Source organism: Coffea eugenioides, chromosome 10 (assembly GCF_003713205.1).
Source record: "Coffea eugenioides isolate CCC68of chromosome 10, Ceug_1.0, whole genome shotgun sequence".
Taxonomy (NCBI): Eukaryota; Viridiplantae; Streptophyta; class Magnoliopsida; order Gentianales; family Rubiaceae; genus Coffea; species Coffea eugenioides.
Genome location: NC_040044.1, coordinates 15672952 through 15689635, shown reverse-complemented (window position 1 = coordinate 15689635; position 16684 = coordinate 15672952). Strand labels below are relative to the sequence as shown.

The 16684-nt window shown below is 39.6% G+C and overlaps 1 protein-coding gene across 1 annotated transcript; it reads right to left on the bottom strand.

Annotated features, from left to right (window-relative positions):
• Positions 1-4054: 4054 nt before the first annotated feature.
• LOC113750504 lies at positions 4055-4687 on the bottom strand. The gene has a single exon (XM_027294470.1). It carries the CDS (start codon positions 4685-4687, stop codon positions 4055-4057), a length of 633 nt encoding a protein of 210 aa, XP_027150271.1.
• Between the last annotated feature and the right edge of the window lie 11997 nt (positions 4688-16684).

Sequence of the window (16684 nt, the reverse complement as noted above, 5' to 3'; positions counted from 1 at the left end):
AACAACGGCTCGCATGTGGCAGTTAATTGGGCAAAGAATCTCCCAATAAAATTAACCTTTCCTAAGAAACTTTTCACGTCCTTCTGAGTTTTCGGCACTGGCATATCTCGAATTGCTTTGATTTTTGCTGGATCTATCTCTATGCCTCTTTTATTAACAATGAAGCCCAATAATTTACCAGCTGGTGCCCCAAAGGCGCACTTTGCAGGATTTAGTTTCAAATTGTACTTTCGCAACCTTTCGAACAGCTTCTTCAAATCGACCAAGTGGTTCTCTGCTCTTTTAGACTTGATTATGATGTCGTCCACGTAGACCTCCATCTCCCGGTGGATCATGTCATGAAACAGGGTGGTCATGGTCCTTTGATAAGTAGCTCCGGCATTCTTTAGACCAAATGGCATCACTCGGTAGCAAAACGTGCCCCAAAGGGTGATAAAAGCAGTCTTCTCCCTGTCCTCTTCTGCCATCAAAATCTGATGGTATCCAGCGAAACAATCACAAAAGGATTCAATCTCATGCCCAGCAGCATTGTCCAGGAGAATGTGAATATTTGGCAGAGGAAAATCATCTTTAGGACTGGCCTTATTGAGGTCTCTATAATCAACACAAACTCGCACCTCTCCATTCTTTTTTGGAACAGGGACTGGATTCGAAAGCCAAACAGGGTAATGGGAAACAATGATAATGTTGGTTTTGAGCTGTTTTTCAATTTGTTCTTTTATTTTGAGGCTCATATCTGGTTTGAATTTTCGAGATTTTTGTTTTACGGGTGGAAAAGTAGGGTCTGTGGGCAACTTATGCACTACCACATCAGTTGAAATACCAGTCATATCATCATAAGACCATGCGAATACATCCTGGAACATAGTCAAAAATTCAAGCATCTCCTTTTTCTGCCCCTCATTCAAATGAATACTAATTTGCACCTCTTTAACTTCGTCTTTAGTGCCAATGTTAACCTTTTCTGTTTCTTCCAAGTTCGATTTTGGTTTTTCCTCATATTGTTGAAAATTCTTTGCAAAAGAATCGAATACCTCTTCATTATCACTCTCGCTTTGGAGCTCGGATTCCCAGACCTCCAAGTCGTGAGTGATATAGAGATTGCCATTATTGAATTCCAGAATAGTGATATCCAAAGGGTCAAATAGTTTTACTTTTGGCCATCTGAAAGAATTAACGAATGTGGGATAATAAGCAAACAAATATACAACAAACAAATGAACAAGCAATATAAACAAACAAATGAACAACTCAACATGACAAGAACAACTCGTGCATTTTCATAAAACCTTTGATTGAAAGCGAAAACAAAAGAAAGCAAGCGGAAACGAAATGGAAGCTTAACAATATTTCCACGTGCAAATTTAGTCAAAGTTAAAGATGCTTTCATTAGCTATTTACAGATGCAGAAGTATTTTCATGAATTCGCATGAATGACAAACCCCCTTAGATTTACCGAAACTCCTTCCGAATGGGCAGAAACTCGGCTGTCCAATTAGAAATTGATCCTTCAGGGATGTCGGGAAACTCGGCCTCATCTGGAAAACTGTCTTCAAATGTTGCCCCAACGAACAATTGGGCCAAACTAGTTTCGATTCCATCAACTGGGTTAATCTCTGATGTGATCACCTCGATTGGTCGTGGAAAAGTATAATGCAGTGGTAGAATATCAAAAGCCTTTTGCCTGCCTTCTTTCTCAGCTCTCTTGCGTTCCTTCATTTCTTTGATGTCTTTAGCGGTTGGTCGGAAACCCAAGCCGAATGAGTCCCTTTTCTCCACAATTTGCACTGGCTTCAAAATTCCTTGTAGATCACGTCCCAACCCTTTGTCAAACTCATATTCTCCGCGGATCATTTCCTTAGCCATCATGACACTGGCCTTTGACAGAGCTCGTTCCTTTTTTGTTATCCAACTTACGGAGACGATATCAGCTGTGCTATGAGGGGTCACTGTGGCGTTTTGGCTACCATCTTCTTCGGACCCAGAATCAGCAATCACGAGGCAATCCTCCTCAGCAAAGATAGTTATCAATTTGTCATTTATTATGAATTTCAACAATTGATGCAATGAAGAGGGCACAACTCCGGACTTATGAATCCACGGCCTTCCAAGCAAAACATTGTAAATACTAGGAAAATGCATGACTTGGCAAGCTATTTGAAACTGTGTGGGCCCTATCTCGATAACTAGATCCACTTCTCCTATAGGCTCTCTTTGTGCTCCATCAAAACCTCTAACTATGGTCCCTGAAGGCCTCAGCTTGATATCTTGTAACCCTAACTTTTCCAAGGTACTCCAAGGACAGATATTAAGCGCAGATCCATTATCAATCAACACCTTTGGCAAAATTTTTCCATTGCACCTCACAGCTATGTACAGAGTCTTGTTATGTCCAATGCCTTCCGCCGGTAGCTTATCATCAGAGAAAGTGATTTGTTTTGTAAATAACACACTCCCAACCATATGTGAGAAATTAGCAACCGAAATGTCCTTAGGGATTTGAGCTTTGGTCAACACTTCGAGCAACGTATCCCTATGCATATCCGAAGAAAAAAACAGATCCAACATGGATATTTGGGTGGGCGACTTACTTAGCTTCTCGACTACATTATATTCGCTTCTTTGCAGCCTTTTAAGAAAATCCATGGCTTCTTTCTCAGTAATTGTTGGTTTAGCGGGCTGCTCGGGGATGTTTGTTTGAATCGGAACGGTAGCTCCAAACGGACTTGCAATCCTCCCTGATCTAGTGACCACTGACACCTCCTCTTTGGCAACTGGCTTTCCTCCAATTTGTATGACAGATTCATTGTAATTCCATGGCACTTGCTGCAAATTTAGAACAGGCTCCTGCCCTGGGAATTCGATGACTACTGGCTCCAAAGGCTTGCTTTCAACTGGAGTGAGATCCAAAATAAAAGGTCTTTATCCTCCTCAAACGGTTCATCTTCTATTATGAATGGCCGGTCTGTGACCCCAAACACCTCAGCTTCCCTTGCCAATTTTTGGGCTAGCTCGTCATACTCTGTGTCGTCCAGAATGACCCCAATGGTATTAGCATGTTCCGGCAAGGGGTTCCTATTTATATTCGGCCCTTGTGCCTCCCTTTTTCTAATTACAATCTCTCCAACTTCAATCATATCTTGAACTTTATGCTTAAGAGCCTTGCAATCCAAAGTTGAATGTCCGGGTGCCCCTGAATGATAAGCATAGACAGCTTGCGGGTTATACCAAGCGGGCATGCCAAATGGATAGGTAGGAGGGGGTACCATACCAATTTTCCCGGCCGCCTTTAACTGGTCATACAATTGGTCTAGAGACCTGCCTAAATTGGTAAATATACGGCTAGGGGGTCGGTTGTAAGGTTCAGGAGGTTGAGGATGGTTGTAAACAGGTCTATTTGGGGGAGGAAATCTTGGGTTATATGGAGGGCGAGGTCAGTTTTAGGGCGGATTTGGTTGAGAAATTTGAAAAGGGGCTACAGGTGGATTAGGATAGCTTGAGCGAGGTCGAGGGTGGTGGATATTGGTAGTATATACATGGTGCGGGTTTGAATAATAAGGGTAATGTGGTTGGTAGGTCAGATTAGGTTGGTATCGGGGTTTGGGTGAAGGGTTCTGGTTCCAGATAAAAGTTGCCTCCCCCTCTTTCTTTTTAAACTGAGACTTCTTTCCACTGCTCCCTTGCCCTTGCAAAGCTTCTACTTGCGATTTTAGGGCAGAGACGTTGACAATTTTTCCGACTCTCACAAAATCATCATACTTTTCGAGTTTATTCACAATCGCAGCAAATGTGCACCCAGTCATACGGAAAATTTTTTCAAAGTATGGAGGATCACGCGCCTTTATAAAGGTGCGAATAATTTCATCTTCGGTCATCGGAGGCTCAACCTTGGCAGCTATCTTTCTCCATCTTTTGGCGTATGTCTTATGATCTTCAGATGGTCGCCTCTTCGTGCCTTCCAAAATAGTTCTGGTCGGTGCTAACTCGCAGTTATACTCGTACTGTCTGATAAAGGCGTTGGACGGATCAAGCCAGGTCTTCATCTCCTCCGGTTTTAAGTTTGAATACCAATAAGGGCGTCGCCTTCTAGACTCTCTGGAAATAACCTTAATGGCAAGTTTTCATCATCCACTGGTCTGCCCAACTTGTTGGCAAACAAACGCAAGTGTGTCTTAGGATTGTCCGTACCATCATATTTATTGAACTTCGGGGTCTTGGATCCCACGGGCAGCTGTACATTTGGAAACAGGCACAGATCATCGTAGTCTAACACCCCTTGCTTGCTTAAACCTTGGTTTTTTCTGATGAACTCATCGAAACGATCCAACCGCTTAAGTAACTTCATATCAACCGGGGCAGACGGCTCTCCCACTTCCGGCTTAGTTTGAACAGTGTGCTCTGGCACAACAGGCTCTGTGGTAGTCTGATAAAAAGCTTGTGGATCTGGAGGCATGCTCGGACCACCTTGACCACCTTGAGGCTGATACCCTTGCCCATAGAGAGGATAGAACGGAAGATTTTGAGTGTAAGTATATTGCGGGTTGAAAACTCCCTCAAAAGTAGTTTGAATTGGGGGAATGACAAATGGTTCGGATTCCGGTTGTCTGATGGACGGAGGCTCGGGCTGCACTCCACTACTAATGAGCTCGTTAATCAACTTCTTTTGGGCGGCCATCTCAAACGCCATTTCCCTAAATTTGATAAGTAATTTAGTCAACTGAACCCCGGGACTTGCGGCTTCCGGCTGGGTAGTTGCAGTGGTCTTATCAGACGATTCTGGCTGAGTACTCATGTCTACACGATTCCTTTGGGCTTTACTTCGGGATCGCGTTATGATGGGGTTTCGACGAGAAGTTATGTTTAAATATTACCTGAGAATTTTGAAAGGAATTGCCTTTAGATTTAGCCCTCGCTTAGCTATTGCAATAAAAATAAATAAAAGGAAAAGAAAAAGACAAGAGTTAGTAAATATTCAAAAAATTCGGATGCATGTCCTATGGGGGAGCCCTTTTTATGCCAAGGGTAGGTCTAGCATGAAAATGCAAGCCTTCAGGGTAAAATCCCATTTCCAAACCTGTAAGTGAATTTAGAACTTTGAAATGGAAAGCTTCTCATAAAATGTGGAAGAGTTCAATCTTTCTTTACAACTTCGTCAATGGTCCTAGTAACCATGTTTACAAAATTCCTATGTCTCATGAGACTTGTACTTTGTGACTCTCTAGAGCTCCTTAAACTGAGCTTACGCGCTCCTTCCTTAATTCTATCAAGGGCGCCTATGGCTTCCTCTAGTTTCTCGTTCTTCTTCTTCTCCCTCCTCAACTGCACTTGGGTATCTTCTAAAACTTTGTTGGCCATTATAAGCTGGGCTTGAGATTCCTCTAATTCCTTCATTAGCTTCTCCATTTGTTCTTCGGGACTAGCTGATGCTGATTGTTGCCTTGCTCTATCATGTTCCACCCTTTGTCTGATCCATTCATTGTACCCAGGCATAACTGCAGGTGCCACCTTGTTTACCAATTCCAACTGCAAATTTCCAAAACCTTGCAAATTTCCCCAAGCCTCTAATACCATGCTTCGACTCTCGGTCACCGTTCTCAATCTGAAATCTTCAACCCCTTGTACCATAGGAATACTTTGTGGGTATCCAAACTGTCTCATAACCCTTTGTGGAATATAGGCGACTAGACCATTAACTCCAACTAGAGGGATGAAGTCATGTTGAGTGGTCCTAAAGGCTGGGTCTCTAACCTTGGTCCAATCTAGAACCCATTGTACCTTTTCTGGTGTCAAACTGTTGAATTTCTCAATAAACTGGCTTGACGACATCACGCGGTAGTAGCGGCTGACTCTCTCTCGATGTGAATCAATCCAATTCTCAACTGGAAGACAATGACCCAAAGGGTTAAGTGATCTCTTCACCAAATGTTCCATGATCCACATTTGAAGTACCAAATTTGAAGCGTAGAAGAAACCCCCTTTCCTTTGGCAATTGGTAAGGGCTGAGAAGATGTCTGTTATGACAACGGGTATCAAAGTTGGTGTTGTTCCACGAATTTCTAAAAAAAGACTTTGAATCATGTTAATTGTTGCAAATGTCACCTTTCCATGCCTTTGAGGGAATAGCAATAAGTTGATCAAAACCAAACCAAAAGCTTGCACACGTTTTTCTTCCCATTGCCCCCTTGTTATAAAGAAATCGATCTGATGGCGCTCAAAGGACTCCTTTTCCCCAAACTGGTCATATAAAAACCTCAGTGGACAAGATCTAGCGTCGGGGTGTTGGTCTAAACTATTGTTCCTCAATCCCAAAAATATGCAAAACTGCTCTCGCGTTCCCCCGCTCGGGTATATCATAGGACTGCCTTTTTCCGGTACTTACAACAATCTCTCTAACTCCTCTAGGGTTGGGGTGAGTTCGCACACTCCAAACTGGATAATTGAGGCATCTGGATCCCAATAATTGTCAACGCTTGGATAGCAGCTACGTTGGGTATTATGTCGACAAGGCTTGGTAGATGCCCCACATATTGGAATAGCCCCCCAATCTCATAAGATAGGTTATTCTTCCACTGATTCAGCTCTCGGGGGATTTGGTTGAGCATTCGACACTGCATCATTTGGATGGGGAATTCACTTAGATACCGTTACCTTGAAATTTTACTCCTCAGGTTATTTTGCAAAAAGAGTAAACGTGCAGATCCCAAAAATAGGGTTAAATACCCATAGGATTATAGGGTTGGCTTATCCCTAAATGGAATTGCCTAAATGGCGTTCCTTCTAAGGTTTAATGCATGATGCCATTTATTAAAGCGATGTAAATATGTGACAAATATGGCCTAAAGGACATAAATAATGCATCAGGGGGAAAATGTCTAAAATGAAATGTACTTATTGAAAATGGAGTGTAATGACTGAAAGTTAAACATGTGAGTTATCTAGTGGGTAAGTCACTAAAAGAGTGCCAAAGAGGCCTCTTATTGCTAAGGCACATGAATGCAGGCCAAGAAAACAAAGAAATGGTTAGTGCAATTGATAGTACACATAACATATTGGGAGCAATTAAGAAAAGAAATACAATAAAAGCAAGTAAAAGGGGTGGAACCCCTTCCCTCGTGCCTAATGTGCTTATCAAGGGTGAGACTGACTCTAACCTAAGAAAACTCTAACATGGATGCATGAGACTGGGGTTCACTAATGCGACTAGACTCGATAAGGCTTAAAAAGGTCCCCAAGCCTTCAGACCTACGAGAATGGGTCATTAATCTCAAGACCCTCAGTCGGTGGCTCGAGCGGTCTCCTAGGTACTGCTATGGGCGCAGAGCACACCATCCACATACCTAGAGAAACCATTCCTAGTCCTACAAGGTGGTGTGGGAAAGAGCCCACGAAAAATAAAATAAAACGGGATAATAGTAAATAAACGTGCACGTATGAAGTTCTCCCTATTTTGAGGGAAGGGGTTGAGAACCAACGCGAGGCTCTAAAGGTGACACACACCCCCCCCAAATGCAATGCAAAGCGCGAGATAAAACAAATACAACATACATCCAAACAATCAATCATACATACGTGAGCGAGGGAATAGTTTGATACGCGCGTGAGGCAAAAGTCCTAAAATAGAAAATGCAACCCTAATATCCAAATGCTATGCATAAAAAGGGTAGAAAAAGGAAAAGAATAGCTAAATCAAATGCTTGGACCCACTTAGGAAGTCCTCAGTGGAGTCGCCAACTGTCGCGCCCCACTTTTTGAATGGTGTGAAAGTAGTGTGTGGAATATGTATGTGAATGTGTGTGAAAATAAAAGGCCGTGGGACTTGAAAGTGCGACGGTTTGGCCAAACAAAGTTCAAAAAGGGTTTTGAATGAAAAATAGAGTCGCCACTTGGTATAAAGTTAGGGTGTATCAAGTCACCCAAAAATGAATTTTTTGAAAAGCAAAGTAAACAAACCCCTTTTTAAGAACTTTTAGGTCTACGTAACCAAAAAAAGGGATCGGGAGTCACATTTGATAAGAGAGAAGGCAAAGGCAAAGCCTAATGCACTCCCTTACCCTAGCCAAAGCTAGTTGCGCGATTTAGCCCCACGTTTCCTAATTCTTCTACCCAAAAAATGCGTTGCGTGTTGGATATGACTAATGGATATGAAAAAGAAATGCAATCCTAAATCTAAAATGTCTCTTACGAGGCTTTTTGGTCCCAACCACATGAGTTGCGGTGGCCAATAAGGAAAGTCCTCATAGAGGTCGCGAATGATGCAAATGAAGATTCAAATATGAGTGCAAGTGTGAAAATGTAAGAAAACGTGCATGTGTGCGAATGTAAGACAAGGGCATGTGTGCAAATTGAGAAAATAAAGGTGTCTGTGTGCAAATGGATGTAAATATGATAGTAGATACATATAAGTGCAATTGGGTGCAATTTGTGAGGTAGAAAATAAATGAGTGATAGGGAAAGTGTGTGAACATGGCATGTGGATTGCGAAAAATATAAGTAGTGAGAGAATGTGGATAAAAGAGTGAGGAAGTGATATAATAAGAATGAGAGTGCATGAACCTAGAGGAATGCATCAAGTTGGGTACGGGAATGACTCCTAATTTCCCGACTTTAATTTTCCCTTTGATTAGAAGGAAAAACTAGCGTGCTAAGCCTATTTTTGTAGCCACACTCGCTCGTTTCCCTCATCGAAAGTGGACCCTCAAGCAAATGTACCCTATAACTAGCATGAAGATGCAAAAGCCTAAAATGAAGGGGAAAGGATTGGAGGAACATGCCAATATGCTAGAAAACTTCGAAAAATGCATGAAATGTAGTGGAACATGCAAGTATGAACCAGCGAGAGAAATCCCTAAGGGTCTAGCGTTGGACTAGCCCATATTTATGAATTCCTACTAGCGTTGGACTAGTGGAAAACGGGACAATGAGCCACAACTAGCGTGGGACTAGTGTGGTGACGCGCATTCATTCATTACATTCATCTATGACTATAGAAAACAAGTAGACATGCCAATCACCTAGAAACATGTAGCACATAACACTTAGCATGCTCGACTAAATGCAAGAGCCTAATAAAGCAAATTAATACGTAGCAACAAAAGCAAGCAATCAATCTAATGAACCTATTACATTTGCTAACTAAAACAAAAGGGGAAGGGGAAAATGGACAAAAATGCTCGCCAGGTCCTATCTATTATAAGCCAAGAGGTGTACACATACCCCATAAATAAATAAAAGAGAGACTTAATAAAAAAAGCAAAAGTAAATAAAATAAATGAAAGGTATTAAGGAAAAGCAAGGAAAGCAAAGTAGACATGCAATTCTCACTTAGCACGTTGGATCACATAGGGTCAAATAAAGTGCAAATAAAGGGTTAGCATGTACCTCCCTTGAAATGGTGTCCCTAATGAGGCGAAATTACTAATTTACCCTCCAAAAGAATAAAAGGTCAAGGTACCACTTTAATTATCAAATAATTACATGAAATAAAAATTAAATATGAAAAATGAAAGTTAAACACTAAGTGGAGTCAACTAAAGTATTTACATAAACAAACCAACCATATACAAAAAATTAAAGCAAGAGGGACTTAATTAAAATAATTAAAAATTTTTGAAAGGGTCTAAAATAAAATACTAAAATTGATGGCTTAAGATGAGACCTATTAAAATCAAATGCTATAATCTTCATAAAAGATGAATGGAAATCTATTTGTCCAAATTAAACATCAAAATTTTCCAAGATGTGATTAGAACACAAATCCAAGCTAAAACTCTATCAAAACTTATTGAACCTCAAAATGCATCCTAAAACTCACTAAACGTTTTACCCAAAATCATATCAAAGCATACCAAGAGCAATTAAAATTCTAGAATGACAAAATTGATTAAATTATTCAACTAATTGGGCCATAGTAGCACTATATGCAACCCAAGGGGTCAAAGTGCGAGTTTTGGGAACTTTTTTCATGCAACCCATGCAAATGCACGAAGCTTATGCTTCTGCAATTCAACTAAGGAACCGAGCTTCTGCAACCAAAAGTGAAGCTGGTTATAGATTGAATTTCAAGCTCAGATTTCGGACCCAAAACGCACAGCTTTGCTTGAAAATTTTTCAGCCAAAATCATGACTTGTAACCAAACAACAAGACATATAATTTCAACATCCAAACCAGCAAGAAACGTAAGATGAACTGATGCAAAAAATCTGGAAGAAAACTCATGCGAAAAAATGGTTTGGCAAGCCTGGCTTGTTCTTTCCAGCAAGCATTTGAATATGATTCAAACATTTCAGCCCCTAAACATACACACCCAACACCCCCTTATCCGAATATCTCATCAAGTATGTGATGAGACCCACTTGGTGACTGCTACGGGAAAAGAAACGGCAGAACAAGAGCATGAAATGCAGCTTTCTTATGCGAACAGAAATATGATCATGCGAAGTGATGGGAATGAAGCTTATTGATTTATCCATCAAACCCCCATGTTATAGCTTCATCCCATTGCCATTAACATCACCCAAAACAAACATCTATCCCTAGAAGAACTAATCACAGCAGCTAGACATAAAATGCAGCAAAGTGACTCTATGGCTGCAACGAATGGGCTTGCCATATTGCAGCCTGCTGTGACACCGTATCTTGCTGCTTTAAATTGCAGCAAGTATATACACAGCGTCACTAGCACATAGCAAACAGACCCAAATGAAACTCAAGCCAAACCAGAACCTCAATCACACAAAAAAAATAGTTTTGTCTAATCGCTGCAACAAACCAGCAGCCTCGAGCTTGTTGCTTGTTGCAACAGATTTTCGTGCACAACTCCCAGCCAAATCATGCAGCTGATGCTTTTTACTTCAAAACTCATGCCCAAGATATACAGAACAGGAGGAAAAGAAAACAAAGGCAAGAGAGACAGCAAGGAGTAAACATGGTAATGCTATGGAAAAAACTCAATAAACCGGCGGCAAAAAGGTTTAACAACTCATGCATCTTCTTAGCAGAAACCTGGCTTCCTACACTGCAATTACTGGGTGTCATGCCAAAAATCCAAACAAGAACCAGATTTCCAACCCAAGACAACAATCAAGATTGAATCTTGTAGTTTGTAATCCTAAGAATTCTCAGGCCCGACTTGTACACACAGAGAAGGACCAAAGGTGCAACCTTTAGTTCATTGGATTACATGTATAGAAAAAAAAATCTATTCATGGATTCTCAATTGCATTTCTTTGGTTCGGATTCGCTTTAAATGAACAAAGGGGCACTACCAAGTGTATCAACAATACCATAACATCAATAAGCAGATTCACAATCATTGTTATCAAGCATTGACAAACACAGATACTCAAAAAAAAATCTTAGTGCATACGGGACTCAAAACTCTATAAAAGCTGTATTGAACCAAGAGGTTACCATCACCTGATAATGATTTTGACGAGGCTGAGGCCAAAGGAGATGAGCCGGAGTCGACTTCTATGGAATTTCTGGAAAAGAAACCTCCTGGTTTCTTCCTTGCTTCGGTCCTCCTCCTGTAACCTCTCTTGCTTCCACGAAACCCTCTCTCTCTATTTCACTCTTGGTTCTCTCTTTCTTAGCCGCTATCTCCTCTCTCTCGGTCTCCAGATTTTTCCTTTCTCCCAGCTCTCCCCGATGAAATCCCGTAGCTTTCTGCTCTTCCTACCCGTTCACCAAAAAATCCTCATAGCCTTTTGTTTCTTTCTACAGCCGTCAACTGCCATCCCCCTCATCTCTCGGCTTTTTCTTCCCTTTTATATGGGGACCTATATCCCCTAAACCCTCACCTCAAAGGTGAGGATGAGGGGTTTTGTCCCTACCTTAAAATCCAGCCCTCCGATGGGGCATGCGTGACTGTCCTTGCAAGCTGCGTTTCCGCAGCTTGCATGCAAAATTCTATTTTTTTTTATTTTTTTTATAGTAATAATTTAACAAAATATAAATAACTAATTAAGAAAAATAACTAATGAAGAAAGATTGAATAGAATGAGCGGAACTAGGCATAAAAAGATAAAAATGAAATGCTAATTTTTCTTTCTTTTTCCTTCTTTTTCCCCTTTTTTCCTTAAATAGCCCCAAACCCGCTATCAGGTTTCCCCTAACTCGGAAAAGAAAATAAAATACCTAACAACAAATTATGTTTGGTTAATGATTTTCTTTTTCATTTTTCACCTTTTTTTTTTCTTTTTTTCATTTTTCATATTGAATTTAATCAAAACAACTAAAGCATAATTTTTGAATGCTTTTCCTTTTTTTTCGAGAAATTCTATGCTAAAACTTAAAAATAAAAAACTAAAATAAAAAACTAAACTAAACTAAAAAAAAATAAAAAATAAAAACTAAAAAGTGAATAAACCTAGCACGACAAATAAAAACTAAAAACTAAAAACTAAAAAAAAAAAAGTAAATGAAATGACACTGAAAATTTGGTGTCTACACATAGTACAATCTTAGAAAATCTAGTGAAACGAGCCTAAATTATCCTAAATCGAAACTCTCTAGTGGGGTTTCAAAATACAAGAGAAATTTAGTTTCATCTTGGAAATCGAGTGTAAATCATTCAGGTAATATCGAAGGAATAAGGAGTACTTGAAAACTCCATTTCCTTGGAATTCGAAAAATTTCAGTTTTGATATGATACATTAGGAAAATCGTATCTCACGTTTTACAAGTCAAAAATTGGAAAACTTGGTACCGTTGGAAACCTCTTCCAAGGTACTAAAAGTTCCTAGAATACACTTTTCTAAGATTCCAAATGGAAAACATTCAAAAACAAGCTCAAAGTCTCTATTTTGGTTCCTAAGGCAGATTTAGGTTGGTTTTTGGCCAACTTTGAAAATTCGGCAAAATTCACTTGATTGGAACTAGCTTTTGAATTTGGAACTCTTTTAGAGTCGCAATCCAAATTTACAGCAAAACAAGCGGAATGAGAAACGGAGTTTTGAGTACTAAGATATGGCAACTCGAAGTTACCAAAATTTCCTTGTGAAACATAGGTTTTTCAAACTCAAGTCATGAAGTTTGGTAATTTATTTGAGCCATGAAACGGCCTCGGAATAACACCATAATTAGCAGTATAATACTACCATATAAGGCTTGTCTCTCTACCAAATTTCATGGAGAAATAACTTCGGAATGGTGGTCAACCAAACAACCAAAGTTTCGAAAATCCTAAGGCAAAACTGTCTTGAGCTTTTTGTTTTCCATTCCAACCATTTGGCCAAGGAAAAATCCTTCAAAACGTGATTCATTTGTATAGGAAAAGCCTAAGGAACATTCATGGTACATTTGGTAGGTGTTTTAACTCCAAAAACTCAATTGGCAAGTCCATACCAAGTCTAACATTAATTCTGCCCAAGATTAAGGGTTTTCAAAGACAGAGCAGGTTTCGTATTTTGATCACAAATTACTCAATTCAACTCGGAATTGAGCATGGTTGGTGGCGTTGGAAAATAAATTCATAAAGCTATAATTTCACAGAAGAAATCGTTTTGAAATTCAGAACACAACTAGCTCAAATTCGAGCCTCAAGTTGTAACTTCTGAACTTCATTCCAGGAAAACAGAGAAACAGGACAGTCTTCTTTAAACGGTTGTTACGGGGTACTCGGGTGGAATTAGTGGTCGAATTTTACACCAAATGAAAGCTGGGAATGTCTAGTTTCCAGTGCCACAAACAGCACTCGATTCCGATATCGGAGCGATAAATTATAGCCGAAACAAACTGGCTGTCTAGTAGTGACGGGAATCATTTCCCAGTTTTGGCAGATTCTAAAACTCAACATGCACTCACCCAAATCACGTAAAATTTTGAGGAAACTTTAAACATAACCTATATTTCATGTTTTCATCAGAATCAAGTCAATTGAACTTCAAGAAAATACACTAAAATGCATGAAATTAGCAGGGCAGAATCGGCAACATCACATGCAGCTCCTCATTTGATTTCCTTTTTATTTTTGCCACTTAACTCTACTAAATTAGCACTTAATCAATACAATCAGCATCCAATCCTAGCTAATCAGATCATCCAAGTCATTGTGGGATTTCATAGAACCCACTCACCAATTTCTCAACAATTTAAAGCTGCCCATGAGAATTCAAGAGCTCATGAGTGTAATTTAGCTTCCATAAACCAAGAATTAAGTAGTGGATCATTATTTACTTTCTTAGAGAGCCAAGACAGAGATTTTTTGTCACTTTGAGCTGGAGAAAAACCGTGTGAGTTAGTTCTATTCCTAGCTGATCTTGATCACCAAATGATTTGAGAGTTACATGTGAAATTTGGAGGAAATTGAGCAAGGAATTGAGGAGAGAGGGTGGAGGAATTTTCTGGTTTAGCTTTCCCTTGGCTGCTCGGCTGTTTGTGCGTAGGAGAGGAATGAAATGCAGATGATATGAGCTTCTAATGGTAAGCTTATACGTGTGGCTCAATTGCTCTTAAGCTGTCCACTAACTTAGTGCACATCCGCGTGCGTTTCGGCTCGATTCCTCGCGAGTTTATTTCACTAGTGCACTAAACCTCTAATACACTTGCATTCATATTATTATTATTCACTCTTAATAGTTCCAAAATAATGGTCTAAGATTCCTCAATTACTCGCGTGCGTAAAACGCGTATTTCCAATTTAAGCGCGAGATAATGAAATTTCTAAGAAATTCCTATAACGGTAATATAACTAACTAACCTTTGAACACTTAAATATAAAAATACCTATTTTGAGATTAATGCACAAGTCTCCAATTTTTTCAAGCTAATTGTATTCTCGAATCGATTATTTATTCCAGTCGCGTATTTACTATTTTCACTAAACGAACTTCCAAAAAATTAATTTTTGAAACAAGTCACTTTAAAAATATAATGAAGCTATAATTCCATATATTTAGGTCTAATAAGGATAGAAAATAATATTTGGGGCAAAAATTCAAATAGATAATTAATTGAGCCAAAATTAGGGGTTTAAAAAAAAAATAATTTTACGAGTCCTCACGTGAATTGAATATTAATTCTTCAATTAACCTTTCTTAATCTATTATTGATCGTTCTTAATTCTTCAATATTAATACACTCCCGATTCAAGTATAGCCTAAAAAAACGTGCACCCGTTGTTCCGGACTAAACAAACTTTCGAAAAGCAAATTTTTCAACAAAACGCTTTAAAAATATAAAGAGACGTCGTTCCATATAAATGGATTTAAAATGGTCGAAATAAATAATTCGGAGAAAATGAGTGAATAATCATTTAAATATTCCAGTAATATTCTATAAAAATAAAAAAAATTTCGAGTCCTCACACAGATTACAAAGGCAGGACTTATGATGTCTGACAAAACTAGGCCCGTATCAGATGGTTTGAAAGTGAAGAGGTACATCTTAATGTCAAACAATACTATTTTGAGATGGGTGAGTGGATGAGTGCTGACAAACTAACCACTAATCTTGTAATTGCCACACGGCCAGTATTTTGTTCTTCATCAGGCAAACTGTCGTATATAAGCACTTTGTCCTCAGTCATGTCTACAATGCAGAGGAACCAGTGCACAACGATGGTTCATTGGGATACAAATCTGCAAGCCACGAACGCAACAAACAAAACATGTTATGATTATACCATACAGACAATCGTATGTGAAAGTATCAAGTCTGCTGTAACTCAAGAACCATCCAACAGAGAGAACAAATAGCTATGCCATTTGTACGCCATACCTTGCTGCAGGCATACAAAGGTCCGCCAAACGATGTCTCTGTTAGGTAGTCCATATACAATGTCTCGGCAGCCACATTGGTTGACAATACCAGGTGTTATTCAGCGGAAGAAAATGTCAGTTAATGAGACAAGGCAGAAACAATATTTGGATGGATGGACATGTCTTACATAAACTTAATGGATATGCTGTTCATGTATGCTTCAAAGCAGGCTAGATGGTGACACATGCTTATTACACACACTTGAAGGCTGACTAGGTGGAACGTCGAACAGCATGTGCACAACATAAGACGCACAATTGACTCTGCAAATAAATGTGTTGGGCAACGAATACTTGGGTAAGCAGGAAGTTGAAGACCTGGACAACGGCAGGGAGAAACCATGTTGCTGCCTTGGCAAATGGGTTGAGTCGCCGAAATCGACAAGTTAGCCAACCAGCATAACAGTTGATGACCGCAGCACAGCATGAGTGATATAATTCAGTTTTGTTGTAATTGGCATATATATTACTTGGACCACATTTCAAGTTAGGAGGTACTAATAAGCATGATACCTCAGAACTTATCCAAATTTCGGGAGACAGACTCATTAGATGGTCTCGACATGCAATCTGACCCAATATGAGGAGCAGCATTTCACTGCATGTTACAATACGAACGCGTGAGCATGTGTAAGTATGAAAACAACGATACAGGAATGCAACAATAATACCTTTGCATATGCCGATTGTGGAAGATGAAGTCAACAATCTGGGCAAATGTGTGAAATGATAAGTATCCGTAGTCCACTCCATTGTTGTCCTATGATTGGTACGGCAGAAGACAGCGTTGGGGACAAGAACACGTAAGACGGGGGTTATTGTGAAGTATTTAGTCCACAAACAATTATACACATACACATAGATGTCACTTACTCCAGCCTTGAATATTTGATTAAGCGATGATGCTTCTGGCTGCTAGGATGGA